Source organism: Zingiber officinale, chromosome 4A, assembly GCF_018446385.1.
Source record: "Zingiber officinale cultivar Zhangliang chromosome 4A, Zo_v1.1, whole genome shotgun sequence".
Lineage (NCBI taxonomy): Eukaryota > Viridiplantae > Streptophyta > Magnoliopsida > Zingiberales > Zingiberaceae > Zingiber > Zingiber officinale.
The window spans coordinates 32,850,637-32,864,324 of NC_055992.1; the positions used below are offsets into that span (position 1 = coordinate 32,850,637).

At 41.6% G+C, this 13,688-nt stretch overlaps 1 protein-coding gene across 3 annotated transcripts; it reads right to left on the reverse strand.

Annotated features, from left to right (window-relative positions):
- Positions 1–528: 528 nt before the first annotated feature.
- LOC121969787 (serine/threonine-protein phosphatase BSL3-like) lies at positions 529–4,750 on the reverse strand. Of its 3 annotated transcripts, XM_042520033.1 has the most exons (9): positions 3,872–4,750; positions 3,596–3,791; positions 2,156–2,240; positions 1,876–1,974; positions 1,591–1,790; positions 1,441–1,516; positions 1,216–1,309; positions 1,000–1,139; positions 529–905 (listed from the first exon to the last, which is right to left on the reverse strand). In XM_042520033.1, exons 2-9 carry the CDS (start codon positions 3,691–3,693, stop codon positions 834–836), a joined length of 864 nt encoding a protein of 287 aa, XP_042375967.1. In that variant the 5' UTR covers positions 3,694–3,791; positions 3,872–4,750; the 3' UTR covers positions 529–833. The 3 variants fall into 3 exon arrangements, with proteins under 3 accessions (XP_042375967.1, XP_042375969.1, XP_042375968.1); XM_042520035.1 differs by lacking the exon at positions 3,872–4,750 and having other exon boundaries at positions 2,065–2,240; positions 2,705–3,739; XM_042520034.1 differs by lacking the exon at positions 3,872–4,750 and having other exon boundaries at positions 1,876–2,240; positions 2,705–3,739.
- Positions 4,751–13,688: the final 8,938 nt, after the last annotated feature.

The following is a 13,688-nucleotide window of genomic DNA, read 5'->3' on the forward strand; positions in this document are numbered from 1 at the left end:
TCTCTCTGAAGTTGTTGCCTAACTCCATAGACAAGTAGCAGAACAGCAGCAAGTGATTGCCAATCTGATGGCAAACCACCCAGCAGTTCCTCCCCCTCCTCCAGCTATCACTACAGAGGCTTCAGTGGTAATTGAGACTCCACCAGCTACCCAGGGAGCCGTCACAGCACCCCAGAGACCAGACACTACAACAAAAACCCTCATAGACATCGGTTTTCCACAGGTGTCTATTACATTTTCGACCGATGTCTATGAAGGCGATGTAAAAGGTCTGCCATTTTAGACATCGGGTTAAAACTGATGTACTATCACTTAACGACAATGGTTTTCGAATCGGTTATAAACCGATGTAGTATCACTTAACGACACTGTTTCAGGAACGGTGTAAAACCGATGTAATATGAATATACCTTGACAACTACCCATGTTGGTTGTTTTTTCCCTTGACACTTTGAATTTGCAGAGCTCAAACACCCATTCCTTATCAATTACACGTTACACTCAAAACTTATCTTGTACACAAAATCACCAAAGAAATTATAGCGATGGAACTGCAATAAGGGAAAAGATTGTTATTATACATGGCTCATAGTAATTGTTAACCTCGATTTGTCCCGACAAGGAAAGAATAACTACCACAAAAACACTATTGGTGAGCAACTTTCAATCAACTTTACATGTTGAAATATCTAAGAGCTTTACAAATTTTGATGGCCAGTTTATAAACCCAGCTTCTTGTTCAAAAGAGTAGGTCCAACAGCTGAACCACCAGGAACCTCAGTTCACAGAAGGGGAATTAGTATACCATATTTGGGATGATTTCTATATCCAGGCTAGAGAACCTCGATCATTTGCCACTTGAGGTCTGCCTCGGGTAGGCGTGGCTGGTTTGTTGCATTAATTTCCTGAGGAGATAAACAATTTTGTTTCCAAGTCATAAAGAATGCAAATAGATACAACAATAAAGTGCAAACATCAAAAGAGTTAACGCAGCAATACTTGCATCCATGTATCCTCAATATGACGTTCCGGTGATGTTTCAGGAGAATGGAAGGCAGGAGGTAAGGGATGAATTAGCTTTGGGACAACCACAAGATCTGGTCCCAAAATCAAAATTGCCCCCGTGTTATTTGTTGTTCCTGGATATATGGATTGAAAGAAAATTAGGAGAATTAATAGACAAACAATAGACTGAGAAAAGCTACGGATCCTCACCACAATAGTTAGTTGCAGAGAAAAGAGTGATTAAATGACCCTGAGCAAATCGTTCAAAACCATCCATGACACACTCATGTGCCCTTACTATCAACTGGAGGTCATTATTATTGCAGAACTCAATAACTAACTCGGACAGATTTTCGCATCAAAAGATCAAAAATTTGAAACCATTGTATAGGAATTGAGTAGAAAATGGTCCGAGCCAAACATATAATCACTCACCCCAAAAGTAACCAAGCCAGGCCCCTTGGCATTTGGTCTTAACCCCTCAACACTGTCGTTCTCTGTTGGATCAGACCTGCATGAATAAGAAATAGGAAATAGTTATTCACAGGAATAAGGTATTTCTTTTTAGTTATTTATTTGTATGACCATAGCAGATCCATAAGAACTATTGCTCTAGTTTCCATTGTGATAGGTCGTTGAAGGTTTTCGAACTGCTCTACATGATTTATGGAATGACCAATACCACCATGCATGCAGATAACTTTCTTCTCCATTAAAGCAGCTAAAGGCAACCAATTAAACAATCTGTTAATACGGTGCCATGCCCAGATTCCGTCTTGTTCTCCCTGTTTCCAAACAATAAACAACGATATGGAACATAATTTTTTCTTGATAAACTAAATAATGACAGCAAATAGAAATTAGTGGTACCATTCTCTCGATGCACTCGGTACGAAACCCAAATAAAGCATTAATGTCTGTTGCCTCATGGTTTCCACTAATTAAATGTATATTATGTGGATATTCAATCTGTAACATTGATTCAGAAAATTTTGAAAAGTTTAAAGATACAACATATTTGTAAACATAAACCTGTACAAGAAGAGTGCAAAGTAATACCTTCAAGAATTCTTTGATGCTAAATATTTTCATAAAAATATTTGCTTGGATAAGACTGATCACATTGACAAGCTTGAGGGGAAAGTAATACCTTTAATGCAAGGAGAAGAGTAATAGTTTCCAGGCTATGTTGGCCACGATTAACGTAATCACCCAAAAAGAGATAATCAATATAACTGAAAGTGGCAAAAACATAAGGCAGTGTCACAAGCAGATAAAGAAAAATATGAACTAAAATTAACACTACAAATTTAAAAAAAAAAAGATGCACCCAAGTGTGTAGCCAAAACTGTGTATCAGCATCTATTTTCATGCTACAATATATGCAAATAGGCCAAAGCAAACTTAAACCTAGGATCTGAATAACTGAAGTCATAGAGTACAAGTGCAAACCAAAATACTATAGGTCAAAAAAGCTGCACATTATCATCTGGGACACTTTGAATTTGCAGAGCTCAATCCTAAGATGCTTCACCAATTAAAGGAATTCAAGAACTATCGCTTATATGTACAAGCCTGAACAACCACAACACTTGTAACAAGGATTTAGTACATGTCGATGAAAAAGTTATGCTTTACAAAAGCATCCAACAATTACAAAAGATGACAATGCATACTGTAAGAATAAGATGAACTATACCTCTACATCGAGCCCCAATGAATTCCTTCGAATCACATCTTTTAGATGTAATATATGCAACCGGTGTAGTATCACTTCAAATTCCTTCAATTTGCACCTTCCCTCTAGCAACCTTGAAGAAGGATGATGGAGTGACATTTGCTCCTATGCCTCTCATACGTCCACCATGTTCGTTAGAATTCAAGGCCTTTGTGAGAATATCTACACGAAGCGCTGATGAAAGCTGCGAGCTTTTCCATCACGAAGAATGCCAAAGCGGAGATTTCCTTTTCAATTATGTTTAATTGAAAAGTACAATTATGTTTAATTGGTGTTCCTTTTCAAGAGATGTAATCATCATTATAATTTTTGTAGTTATCGACAAAATCTAACACCAAAGTCAATAAGGTTTAACTTCTCTTTTACCTATCAAATAACATTCCTCTCCATCTAACATAATTTTTAACCAACAGATCAATTTCTGGTTAGTCATCTCTATTTGGATTATAACAAACATCTCAATTTCTAGTTTATTCCCAAAGATCATATTGAGTTAACAAACAATCCAATTTCTGCTGTAAATTTACAATGTCGTTGAATTCAACAATCTGATACAAGTAAGATATAAGCAAAGAGAGATCTATTACTAACCCTATAGGGAGTTACAGATGAAACCATATCAGGTTCTAAAACAAGAAGGATCATATACCCGAAGGATCCATCACTGGGGTTTACTACAGGATTTAAGACTGGCGAGATTTGCTGAAAAGGAACTTTCGTGTGTTGGTATAGCAATACACTAAATGTCCAACTCCAGTTTCCCATATAGCAGAGTAAACTTTTAATATATCTCCTAAAAACGAAAGAAGGGAAGGGATCTAGGGCTTCCTTGCGTTTCATTCTTTTACGTACCTTTGAGCCGCTTGAATCTGGTCTTGCACTGAGGGCAGACTTGGTTGCCTTCCCGTCGCTCGTATTCGTAGCAAGTCCTGCAAATAGGAAAGGCACATTCGTTGCACGCGACAAAGAGATCACCGTCGACAGTGAGGCCAACATCGTCGCCACAGATCTGGAACACCTGCCCGCTCAGCTGTTGCAGCGGTCTCGGCTGCAAAGCCCAAACATCGAATCAAAATCACATTTTGACAGCAGGAACCAAAGAATCAAAGAAGGGGGCGGGAAAATTACCCCCGATTCCCCATCGCGCCTGATGACCACTAGCTCGTTTCTGTTGTGCGAGCCGGCAACCAGCCCCGCGCTTGCCTCCATGAAGTATTGCCTCGATCCAGGGGAAAACACAAGAAAGGCAGCAACTTGATTCAAATCAAAGCCACTGCAGCCTCATTGGAGCGCCATGGTCGTATCCCTAGCTCCCTCCCTCTTCTCCAGTTGACAATCTCTTTGTCTTCGGCTAAAGTAATGGGATGCCAGCAAGACAACCTACCAACCTCTTCCCCTTCTCTCCATCCCACCACCACTATGGCCACTTATTATTGCTTGATGCTTACACTGCGCCAACCGGATCCATAAAAGGGAGGAAAACCAGAAAGGGGTAGGAAAAAGGGAGGGCACCTCAAAAGAGATAACTTGAAGAAGGCGAAACAACAATACAACAACAACAACAGTACGACACAGAAAAAATCCCTTGGATTGGGCTAGGGAACATCCTGGATCTCAACACGCACACTACTCTTCCTCCGCTCAAGATCGACATTTGAGCGGAAATGCTTTCTTTTACACCGCTTCTTCCATGAGATCAAAGAAATCGGTAGGGCTCATAGAGAAAATATAAGAAAATACAAAAAAGGAAAGGTTCTGCTTATAGAAAGGTCATCGCTCATGGAGGAAATCTCTGCTTTGGCTTAAAAATGACCTGAATGCGAAGAAGGCCTCCTCTTCTCGAGTTGGAGGAGATGTGGTGTGGTTGGACGGAGAAGTAAGGGCGTCGTGTCTTGATCCTGATCGAGAGGGAAAGGGGTGTCGATCTAGGAAGGGGAAGAGGGAGATGAGGCTGAGAGAGATGGTCGGACGGCAGCGGCTAGGAGGAAAGTCGTGGTGGTGTCGTGACGGTATACGACGGACCGCGCGATATAGGTTTAGGTTTGGAGGGACGAGTGAAGTGTTGCAAATTTTGGCTAAGTATTGGTGGGAAAATTAAATTATTTTATTTTGGTTCATTAACACCGGGTTTTAAAAACTGTTGTTAAAACCGGTGTCTATTAACGAAAAAAAGGCGCTCATAGACATCGGCTAAAAAATCGATGTCTATGAGCGAAAATCTGCACTCATAGACACCGATTTTTGGAAAAACCGGTGTAAAATACTCAAAGACATCGGTTTTTGCTTAAAACCGTTGTTGTTCCACCGATGTCTATGAGGGTTTTTCTTGTAGTGAGAAGCTTATCTTACACAGTGGCTGAAGCTGAAACCAGAGAGCTTCTCAGGCACGACTGAGCCCTGGGATGCGCAGACTTGGTTTAAAACACTGGAGAGCACTATAGAGCTTCTTGACTGGCTAGAAGTCGAGAAGGTCAAGTGCGCCTCTTTCTGCCTGTCTGGAGATGCTCGTATGTAGTGGGAGAGGATAACGACCAAGAGAGCAGCCGATCAAATGAGCTGGGCAGATTTTCAGTTAGAGTTCTATGAAGAGGTCCGGGTAGTATGAGAGTATCCAGAAGTATTTCTAGAAGAGCTACTTGGAATACCTCCCAACAGAGAGGTGGAATTTGAGATTGAATTGGTTCCTGGAACCGGTCCAATTTTAAAAGCTCCGTATCGCATGTCTCCAGCAGAGCTGAAGGAGTTACAAGAACAACTACAAGAGTTACTTGACAAAGGCTTCATTCGCCCCAGTTACTCACCTTGGGGAGCTCCTGTGTTGTTTGTCAAGAAGAAAGATGGATCAATGCGGATGTGCATAGACTACAGAGCTTTGAATCAAGTGACAATCAAGAACAAGTACCCCCTTCCCAGGATCGATGATTTATTTGATCAGTTAAGAGGAGCAACAGTGTTCTCAAAGATAGACCTGCGCTCTGGGTACCATCAGCTGAAGGTGAAAGAAAGAGATATACCCAGAACGGCGTTCAGGACCAGATATGGACACTACGAGTTTGTGGTCATGCCTTTTGGAGTGACTAATGCACCTGCGGTCTTCATGGACTTAATGAACAGAGTGTTCAGAGAATATCTTGACAAATTTGTCATCGTATTCATCGACGACATTCTGGTCTATTCAAGGACCCCAGAGGAGCATGACACGCACTTAAGGATAGTACTGCAGACTCTTCAGCAGAAGCAACTTTATGCTAAATTCTCTAAGTGCAAGTTCTGGTTAAATCAGGTTGCATTTTTGGGTCACATAATTTCTAAAGAAGGCATTCAAGTGGATCCAGCCAAAGTGGAAGCGGTCAACAATTGGAGTAGACCCAAGAACGTCAGAGAGTTCAGAAGCTTCCTTGGTTTAGCAGGGTATTACAGGAAATTCGTGGAGGACTTTTCCAGGATAGCTTCTCCACTAACAACCCTGACCAGAAAGAACAAGAGATTCGAATGGTCAGATAAATGTGAGCAGAGCTTCCAAGAGCTAAAGAAGAGATTGATCAGTGCTCCCATTCTGACTGTTCCACAGAGCGACAAGAGTTTCGACATCTACAGTGATGCTTCCAATATGGGCTTAGGAGTTGTACTCATGCAAGAAGGAAAAGTCATAGCTTATGCTTCCAGACAACTCAAAGATTATGAGAAGAACTACCCTACTCATGATCTTGAGATGGCAGCTGTGGTTTTTGCACTTAAACTCTGGCGACATTATTTGTATGGAGTTCAGTGTAGAATCTTCACAGATCATCAGAGTCTTAAGTACTTCTTCACTCAGAAGGACTTAAACATGAGACAGCGCAGGTGGCTGGAGTTGGTCAAAGATTACGACTGTGAGAACCTCTACCACCCAGGCAAAGCTAACAAAGTGGCGGATGCACTAAGCAGAAAGTCTATTGCATCCCTGATGTCTCTGTCATCATTAGCCCTGCCACTGCAGAAGGAGTTGTCAAATTTTGGACTTGAAATTATTTGCGGACAACTCTCCGCATTGACCTTAGAGTCTACCTTGCTTGAGGACATACAGAGAGAGCAAAGTGAAGATCAGACAGAGGATTGATACTGCCCAGAGTAGAGAGAAGAGTTATGCTGACACACGCCGTAGGACAATGGAATTCCAAGTAGGAGATTCAGTTTCCTCAAGGTCGCTCCTATGAAGGGAGTGATGAGATTTGGCAAGAAGGGCAAATTAAGTCCTCGCTATGTAGGACCTTACCTGATCATAGAGGGGATTGGGAAAGTAGCTTACAGGCTGGACTTACCACAAGACATGTCAGCAATACACAATGTATTTCATGTCTCCATGCTAAAGAAGTGTCTCCATGACCCGAGCCAAGTGATTCAGCCTCAGTCAGTGCAGATCCAAGAGGATCTTAGTTATGAGGGCAGACCTACAAAGATAGTGGACAGAGCAGTCAAGAGATTGAGAAACAAAGAAGTACCACTAGTGAAGGTCATCTGGCAGAACCAGAAGCACGAGGAATTCACTTGGGAGCGGGAGGACAGTATGAGACAGAAGTATCCAGAGATATTCTATGTTCGAGGACGAACTTTTTATAAGGTATGGGGGATTGTATCGACCCAATTTTCCCTATTTCGTGTTTTAAAAGTCCATAAAAATATTTGCAAATGCTTTTAAAATATTCTAGAGATTTTTAGAAATTTTTAGAGTATTTTTACACAATTTTTGGAGGTCGTTTAGTATGTTTATAAAAAGAAAGAAATTTTGACAAAAGCTGTTGAAGACGAGGTTCGAACCCATGACCTCGGGTCGGACTGACCCAAGCAAAACCGGCCCAACCGGCTGAGCTACACGGTTTTGTTAATCCAATATGGAGAGAATTAGATTTAAAGCATGGTTATAATTATAACCCGAGTATAAGAAAAGGAATTAGGTTTTTATTTTCCAGAAAACCTAAACATTTTCTCTCAAAAATCCCTCTCCTTCTTCCTCGCGACGGCGCCCTCTCCCTCGGCGGAAACGAAGAAGAAGCTAGGTTTTTGGGTCTCCGGCGCCGGCGAAGCTTTCTTCCGGCCAGCCCTCACCCGTGGGTGGTCATCCTGATAGAGAAGAGCTCGCGGTCACAAGAAGAAGTCGGAAAATCTGCAAACCCGAGCCCTCCGAAAACCCTAAGAGCCTTCTCCTTCCTCTTCTCGGTTGTAAGTCCAAGAACGCTCGGTAAGTACTACTCACCTGTGGTAGGAGTTGCTCCGAGTTTCGATTTTATTCCTTGCTCCGAATTTAGGGTTTCTGTTTCCCTTTGTTGCGGATTTTACTGTGCCTAGTGGATTTATAAGCTAGGGCTTTTATTCTATGCTCTGTTTATCTTGCCGAATTGCTAAGGTTGGTTTGAGTTGTACAAGGTGCTTGCTAAGACCTGTTGATTTCGGTATGAATTGTAGGTTGTTTATTCTGTTCGGATTTTCTTCCTATGGTTTCCGAATCATGCTTTACAGAATAGGGTGCTAACTATTCTTGTGCGGAAAAGAAAAAGACTGGACTAATTAAAACTCTACGCTGTGTGCCATAAAATCTAAAATTTATATTCGAAATACAATTCTAAGGTTGTACACCTACTTAGAGGTGAAACCCACTTGCTATTTGATCAAAATCCTGAAAACAGATGCTTCTGGCTGAAATCAAACATTCCAATCGATCGGTTGATCGATTGGAGTTGTCTGATCGATCCACTGATCGATTTAGCGTGCCACTGTGCACGGAGGTCCCTTCTGGATCGATCGGCTGATCGATCCAGTCCGGCCAATCGATCCAGAGATTGATTCAGAAGCTCTCTGTTCGCGGGAGCAATTTCCCGATCGATCGGCTGATTGATCCATGGACGATCGATCAGCTGATCGACTCATCAGCTCTCTGCACACGACAGATCACGCTTCAATCGATCGGCTGATCGATCGAGGCTCCCCAATCGATCAGCTAATCGACTCCCTAGCGTTCTGTACGCGGGGACTTCTTCCAATCGATCGGCTGATCGATTGAGGACTGCTCAATCGATCGGCTGATCGATTGGGTTTCTGATTTCCGCAGAATTCAGACCCGAACGTACAGTATTTTCAGAAACTCAACTACAACCATAGCACTACTACTGGGCATGCCATTACTCATAGCTAGCTATCTACTATCATGACAAGTTACAATCTAAGCATAACTGGGTGCATACTTTCATGAATCAAGACATTTAAACATCTGAGAGTGCAGAAAAGTAATACTATAAGAGTACTAAGTGTTAATTTTCTAGTTTTTTTCCCCCAAAGATCTCCATTCCAAGTTCCTGCTCACACACATCTTCATTGCATTGCCTCCAGCCTCTGCTATTCCATCTTTCCTTTACCCTTATTTGCAGTATAAGGAAAAATACAACTATCAGCTTGGGAGCTTAGTAAGAAACCATCTACCTCACAAAAACATGCATTTACAGAAATCATGCTTTTTAAAAAATGCTATGCTGATATGCAAGCTGAGAATCATACTAGAAATGCTAAAACATGGCACATGAGCATATAAATCATGGCATTCGAAAACTGAACATAAAGCCATCTTCTATAACAATAGAAAACTGAACTAAAGTTAAGCTGAATTCACTTATCTGTTTTGTGAAGTTTGAAAACTATTTTCGTAAATAGATAAAAATAATAAACATGCTACTGATGGGCCCGGCAACTGTACTTGCTGTGCGCGCATCCCTAACTAAACCCGAGATAGCTAGTCCTGAATCTAGTAGGGTTTACTAGGTTATCTAAACCTAGGGACGACTATGGGAGCCCAACCCAAGGACAATTGAGGTCCAGTACAGTGTCACTGATCAAAGTAAAATACTATTTATAACTGATTTATCTTATCTTGCTTCTACTAGGTTATCTAAACCTAGAACTAGGTTATCTGAACCTAGAGGCGACTGTGGGAGCCCACCCATTGGACCGTAGTCCCATATCACTGAAGCAAGGCTATATATACTAATTAAAATGCATCTAGGCATTTAACTGAGCTATTAAAACGCTTACTGCAGCGTTTAGCTATTCTAGGCATTTTATCGAGCACTTGGTGTGCTCTAACTCTGCATATGACTAGACTAAGGGAATAAAAGTGAACTAAGGCATAGAAACTATACAATTAGCTACTTATACTACAGGTGAGGGGTTACTTACATCCCGCGCTAGATTTTCTTACAATCCGATCGCTAGATTTATGAAGAAGATGATCGTTTCGACGATCCTCTTGCATCTATGCTTCCTTCTCGCGGAAGGGAGCGTCCTCGTATCGGAGTCGTCGCCAGAAAGTGCTCCTACGCTCCTAGGGATGAAACCCTAGGTCTCCTTGGCCTTGGGCGCCGAGAGGTGAGGGAGAGAGGCAGTTCGGCGGTGAGGGTTTTAGGAGAAAAGAGAATTGCCGATTGGAAAATAATAACTCCTCTCTTAATTTCCTATTTATATTAAGTGATTTATACCACCCAACTAAATCTTAAATAGAATTGTTCTCCTCTTCTTTCAGCACACCCCTGCTGGGGCCCCTTGGTTACTAGAATCACCCTATATGACATAGAGTCCATAGGTCTCGGGTTCGATTCTCGCTTAAGCTGTTTTATGTTTTCATTTATTTTTGCTACTTCGGCTATTCTAAAAATTCCATAAAAATATTCTAAAATTCCGGAAAAATAATAGAATATTTCTAAAATAAATGTGAGAATTTTTCGGGCGTTACAATCCCCCATACCTTATAAAAAATTCATCCTCAAACATAGAATAACTCTGGGTACTTCTGTCTCATACTAGCTTTTGTTTCCCAAGTTGCCTCTTCTATTGTGTGATTTTGCCAAATGACTTTTACTAATGGTACCTCCTTATTCCGTAATTTCTTAACCGCTCGGTCTATTATCTGAATAGGCCGACTATCATAGCTGAGGTCTTCACGGACTTGTACCAACTGGGCTCAATCACCTGGGTGGCATCTGGAATATGCTTCTTCAGCATAAAGACATGAAATACGTTATAGATAGCTGACATCTCCTGGGGTAGCTCTAGCTCATATGCTACCTTGCCAACTCTTCTAGTGATAAGTTATGGTCCCACATATCTAGGGCTTAATTTGCCCTTCTTCCGAAAACGCATTACTCCCTTCATGGGAGCCACTCGGAGAAACACTGTGTCCCCAACTGAGAACTCTAAGGGTCGACGTCGTGTATCAGCATAGATTTTCTGGCGGCTCTGAGCTGTCTCTATCCTCTAGCGGATCTACTGTATAGCTGCTGTGGTATCTGCTACTAGATCCGTCTGAAGTTCTAGTTCCTTCTGTTCACCACTCTCATACCAGCAGATTGGAGATCTACACCTCCGCCCGTAGAGAGCCTCGTAAGGTGCCATGCCGATAGTGGCCTGATAGCTATTGTTGTATGCAAATTCTGCTAAACTCAGATATTTACACCAACTTCCCTTGAAGTCTAGGGCACACGCTCGGAGCATATCTTCGAGTACCTTATTTACCCGCTCCATCTGACCATCTGTCTGAGGATGGAAAGCTGTGCTGAATTTTAACTTGGTGCCCAATGCTGACTGTACACACTCCCAGAAGTATGATGTGAATCTACTGTCTCTGTCTGAAACGATGGTCCGTGGAACTCCATGTAGTCTGACAATCTCCTTGAGATACAACTGAGCTAGCTGTTCCATGGAGTAGGATATCCTGATAGCTAAGAAGTGGGCTGATTTAATCAATCTGTCGACTATTACCCAAATGACATCAAAACCATTCGTGGTTCTGGGTAGTCCCACTATGAAATCCATAGAAATATCCTCCCATTTCCACTCTGGAATCTGGATAGGCTGCAGAACTCCTCCTGATCTCTGGTGTTCTACCTTGACCATCTGACAGGTCAGACAGGTACTGACATATCTAGCGATGTCTCTTTTCATCCCCGGCCACCAAAAACGTTTCTTTAGGTCTTGATACATCTTGGTGGAGCCAGGATGCATCGCATAAGGAGTCCTGTGAGCCTCGTCTAGGATTTTCCTCCGTAGTTCCTCCTGATCCGGAACACATAGTCTGTCACCAAAATACAATACCCCACTATCAGATACTCTGAACTCTCCACTTTCTGATTCTGTTAACCCTTGCTTGATTTTCTGAATTTCAAGGTCCTGACCCTGAGCTGTCTGGATGTCACCAAGCAGGGTAGATGCTAATGTCATAGTAGAGAGTTGCCCAACCATAAGTTCGAGACCGAAATATGTAATCTCCTTTTGTAGGGGCGGTGACATAGCAGCTAGGGATAGTAAGGTAGCACAGGACTTCATGCTAAGTGTGTCTGCCATCTTATTAGCTTTTCCTGGGTGGTAGAGGATGTCTATGTCATAATCTTTGTCCTTATTAGCTTGGCCATGATAGAATTCAAGACCTAGGGAAGCTTAAAAAATTGGTTTAACATGTTTATGACTTTCCTTATGATATGATATGAAGCTAACATGAGATTCTATGCTTGTATGTTGTTTAGAGCTTATTTTCCCTCTTCATGAAACTTTCGGCCATGATCAATTTTAGGGTTCAAGGAATCATAAAATTAAATCTAGCATGCTCATGGATCCCCTTATGATATGATATGAAGTTAGCTTGATATTCATGCTTGTATGTTCTTTAGAGCTTATTTTCCCTCTTCATGAAACTTTTGGCCATGATAGAATTCAAGACCTAGAGAAGCTTAAAAAAATTGGTTTAACATGTTTATGACTTCCCTTATGATATGATATGATATGAAGCTAACATGAGATTCTATGCTTGTATGTTGTTTAGAGTTTAAATTCCCTCTTCATGAACTTTCGGCCATGATAGAGTTCAAGACCTAGGGAAGCTTAAAAAATTGGTTTAACATGTTTATGACTTCCCTTATGATATGATATGAAGCTAACATGAGATTCTATGCTTGTATGTTGTTTAGAGTTTAAATTCCCTCTTCATGAACTTTCGGCCATGATAGAATTCAAGACCTAGGGAAGCTTAAAAATTGGTTTAACATGCTTATGACTTCCCTTATGATATGATATGAAGCTAACATGAGATTCTATGCTTGTATGTTGTTTAGAGTTTAGGTTCATACTCTTTGAACTTTCGACCATGATGGGATTAGGAGCCTAGGAAAGTTTAAAAGTTGATTTAACATGCTCATGACTTTCCTTATGATATGATATGAAGTTAACATGATGTTCTCATGCTTGTATGTTGTTTAGAACTTAGTTTCATGCTCCTTACTATTCGGCCAAGAACAAGAATTAAATACCTAGGAAGCTTGGAAACTAAACAAAGCATACTCATGATGTTCCTTAAAGTATATGATATGAAATTAGTTTAGGGTTGATATGCTTTTGTGCCACTTGTAACCTAGGTTCATGCTTACAATGTTTCGGCCACAACTAGGTTGAAAGACCTAGGAAGCTTAGAACCTAACTAAATATGCTCATGATGTTCTTTATGATAAATGATATGAAATTGATTTAGGGTTCATATGCTTTTATGTTGCTTGTACCCGAGGACAATACTTTGAATGTTTTCGGCCTCCCTTGTAATGACCCGACCCTTTGGCCTCTTGGGCGGCCCTTGTGGCGGCCCAACTGGCGGCCCTTATGTCGTCAGCCCATTTGGCGACCTCTCATGTCGTCGACCGACGACCCTCCCCAGGATTCGAACTATAAACCTCCAGGCTTAGGTATTAGAGTTTATGAATCCTGGTAACCAAGTGAGATGATCTCACTTGGTTACCAGGATTCATAAACTCTAATACTTAAGCCTGGAGGTTTAGAGTTCGAATCCTGGGGGAGGCAAAAATCCTCTGCCATGGGTGGAAAGTCCTAGTGAGTAACGACGTGGCCAAAGGGTCGTCGATCGATGACATGAGAGGTCGCC

What these genes read in the sequence shown, in the direction of transcription:
- LOC121969787 (XM_042520033.1), bottom strand. Translation starts at nt 3,693, where the DNA reads ATGTGCCTTTCCTATTTGCAGGACTTGCTACGAATACGAGCGACGGGA. An exon ending in CAGATTCAAGCGGCTCAAAG is followed by an intron (nt 2,241 to 3,595) that starts GTACGTAAAAGA and finishes TGCCACTTTCAG; the next exon opens with TTATATTGATTATCTCTTTT. An exon ending in TTGAGGATACATGGATGCAA is followed by an intron (nt 906 to 999) that starts GTATTGCTGCGT and finishes TTATCTCCTCAG; the next exon opens with GAAATTAATGCAACAAACCA.